Below are 2500 nucleotides of genomic sequence, written 5' to 3' on the forward strand. Positions count from 1 at the left end.
GGGGCCGGTATGTTGATCGTGTAGATGTCAAGCGCCTCCAGTGCCCAGTGGAACAGATCGATAAAGATCAGTATCTCACTCGGATTGAACAGCTTTGCCGGGCTGGTTTGATGTTCGCCAAGTGTTTTCGGAGCTGGACAGCCCCACGTTATCGTCTTCACGCCACAAACGAGCGTCTTGATCAAGCTGCGATACTCGGAAACGTTCAGATTGCTCGGTACGGGTAGCCCAATGCTTGTTGCTCGTTGTCCTACGCCATCCACGCCCGTACCACCATCCGCTAGTACGTCTTTCACCGCCGGATCCACTGTCTGGCCATCGGTCGGTTTGCCTTTCCTACGAATAATGGAAGAAGCATTGATTTGTATTAGAAACCATCATGAATAGTCTATCCAATGGTTTGTGCTAACCATTTCTGCATCAATTGTGGTAGCTGCTGCTTCGATATGGTTTGGAATTTGACCGTAAACACGCGCAACATCGTAATGAGTAGCTCGCGCGATGCCACCGGTTCCGCCTCACTCTTCTGCCGTATGCACTCGACGAGATTGAGCAGCAACTTGCAGGACATCGTTTGAATGCTCGTCGGGAGTGACTCATCGTGTATGTTTTTCGCGAACAGATGCACCGCCTTCGAGAGAGCCTGCAGGCTAAGATGTTGCCGGATGTGATGCACCAGATCGGCCAGTGTTGAGTAGGCCAGAGGGCGCAGATTCTCGTGAGTGGTCCAGCCCTTCCCCAGCAGTACATCATCATCGAACAGTTTCTCAATGGTTGGCACAAAATCTGAAACACGCAACGCAATGGTGAAAACGGCGATGTTTCAGCATAACCTGACCGCTTTTTACTTACGATTCCGAAATTCCGTCTGTAGTATATGGCGAGAGGCTACAAGCAGCTCCTTCCGCAGACTGGCCACCTCCTTCGGGCAGTTCTCCAGCAGATTGATCATGCCCTTAACCATCGTGCTGGCGTGCGTTTGTACGTTTTCGGGAAACAGGCGCATAATGTAGGCCGAGAAGGTGAGCGTTTTAATCTGAGCGCCCATAAAATCGACATAAATCTCCTTATTAAACCCAGGCGATGCTCTAGAAAAGGGATACGGAACAAAACGACATTAAGCTGCCTTTCGGGGTGACATGATCACGAACTCGGGACGGTACTAACTTGTGAGCACTGGTTGGCTGCAGACTAATCGTGTTCATGACTAATGGCACGAATTCGGCCACCTCCTGGTGTAGGTTTTGCTTGTAGATCTGATACATTAGCACCACGATGATTGGCAGCTCCTGCAAGACCTTTAGGGAGTTGATTCCTTTCGGAATTAGATTGTACTGCAAAGGAGAAAGTAGGAAATCATTAAAGTGTGCCGAGATTCAAAGCCTATTACGCTGTCTTACCGATGAGTGAGAAATCTTTCCATCCGGCATCTTCTTTTCCACCTGTAAGGGCGTGAGCGTGAAAATCTCTGGCAACAGTGTGTCTAGATTGAGATCTTTCAGATCCTTCAGCTTAATCGATTGCCTTGGTTCGAGCATCGCGGGCATGTTCTTCGGTAGATCCGTGTAGATCTTCTTAAGATACGACAGGAAGTCCAATATTTCCGTGTGGAACGGTGGCCGATACTGTTTGTGAATGTCAATCAGGATTCGCAGGCACACCAGAACGTTCTCTTCGTTTTCCGTGTGCAGCAACTTGATCATGAGTACGATGATCGGTTTCACGTACTGGCGGACGTGCTCCGAGTTCGGCAGCCGATGGATCATCTCGAGAATCAGTTTGCGAACCTGTTGCATGCTGAATTCCGTGATAAACATTGGTTCGTTCTCTTGGAGCACCTTCAGAAATACACGCATCGCAAGCTCGAGGAAGCTCGGGAAGCCGCTACACTGCGTAATGAGCTCGAAGTGTTCGCTCAGCTCCTGTGCTGCCTTCAGTTTGAACTCATCCTTTGAGCTGGTGTCCGCAAGCATGTTCACGTAGCTTCGGTAGTGGCCCATTTGCATCGCATCGAAGTTGGGAGACGCTGCAGCCGCTTGCGCAGTCGCCGTATTCGGAGCGGCGGCCACAGCTGCGGCTACCGGCACCGCGCCCGTAGGATGATTGGTTGCCATTTTCCAGAAGGGAGTGCACACGAAACTACAGCCCGCTGCCTTTTACCATTCGTTCCGGAACACCTCTTGCCGGGTGCTTGTGCGTCCCCACCAGCGGTAGCCGGCAGTGACTGGTTTTCTGTGAAGATAAAGTGAAATGTTAAATGCTGCTCCTATTTGTAGTTACTCGGGTCGTTTTGCAACAGATTTCCAGCCACCGCCTGCGCCGTTGGTTGATTGTGAGAGGCCGCACTAACGCTGGTCCAGCGTGCGGCACACGCCTTTCCGACCATCGTGCGTGTTCGTGCAGGTGTCCAGCCGAAGGATGCGAAGGATGGGTGTAGCTCCTTTTCGGCTTTCACGGTTCCTCGCGGACTGCAGGGCGGTATTAACGACGAATCTGCTCA

At 51.3% G+C, this 2500-nt stretch overlaps 1 protein-coding gene across 1 annotated transcript in view; it reads right to left on the reverse strand.

Annotated features, from left to right (window-relative positions):
* LOC126575179 (transcription-associated protein 1) overlaps positions 1–2500 on the reverse strand; it is a 13927-nt gene that overhangs the window by 11326 nt on the left and 101 nt on the right. The window contains exons 2-6 of the mRNA XM_050235743.1: positions 1401–2232; positions 1168–1334; positions 853–1088; positions 411–786; positions 1–336 (exon numbers count right to left, since the gene is read on the reverse strand). The exon at positions 1–336 is cut by the window's left edge and continues 103 nt beyond it. Of these exons, the coding sequence (XP_050091700.1) occupies positions 1–336; positions 411–786; positions 853–1088; positions 1168–1334; positions 1401–2114 (1829 nt within the window). The 5' untranslated portion in view covers positions 2115–2232. The remainder of the gene's footprint in view (positions 337–410; positions 787–852; positions 1089–1167; positions 1335–1400; positions 2233–2500) is intronic.

The sequence above is a fragment of the Anopheles aquasalis genome, chromosome 3 (assembly GCF_943734665.1).
Source record: "Anopheles aquasalis chromosome 3, idAnoAquaMG_Q_19, whole genome shotgun sequence".
Taxonomy (NCBI): domain Eukaryota; kingdom Metazoa; phylum Arthropoda; class Insecta; order Diptera; family Culicidae; genus Anopheles; species Anopheles aquasalis.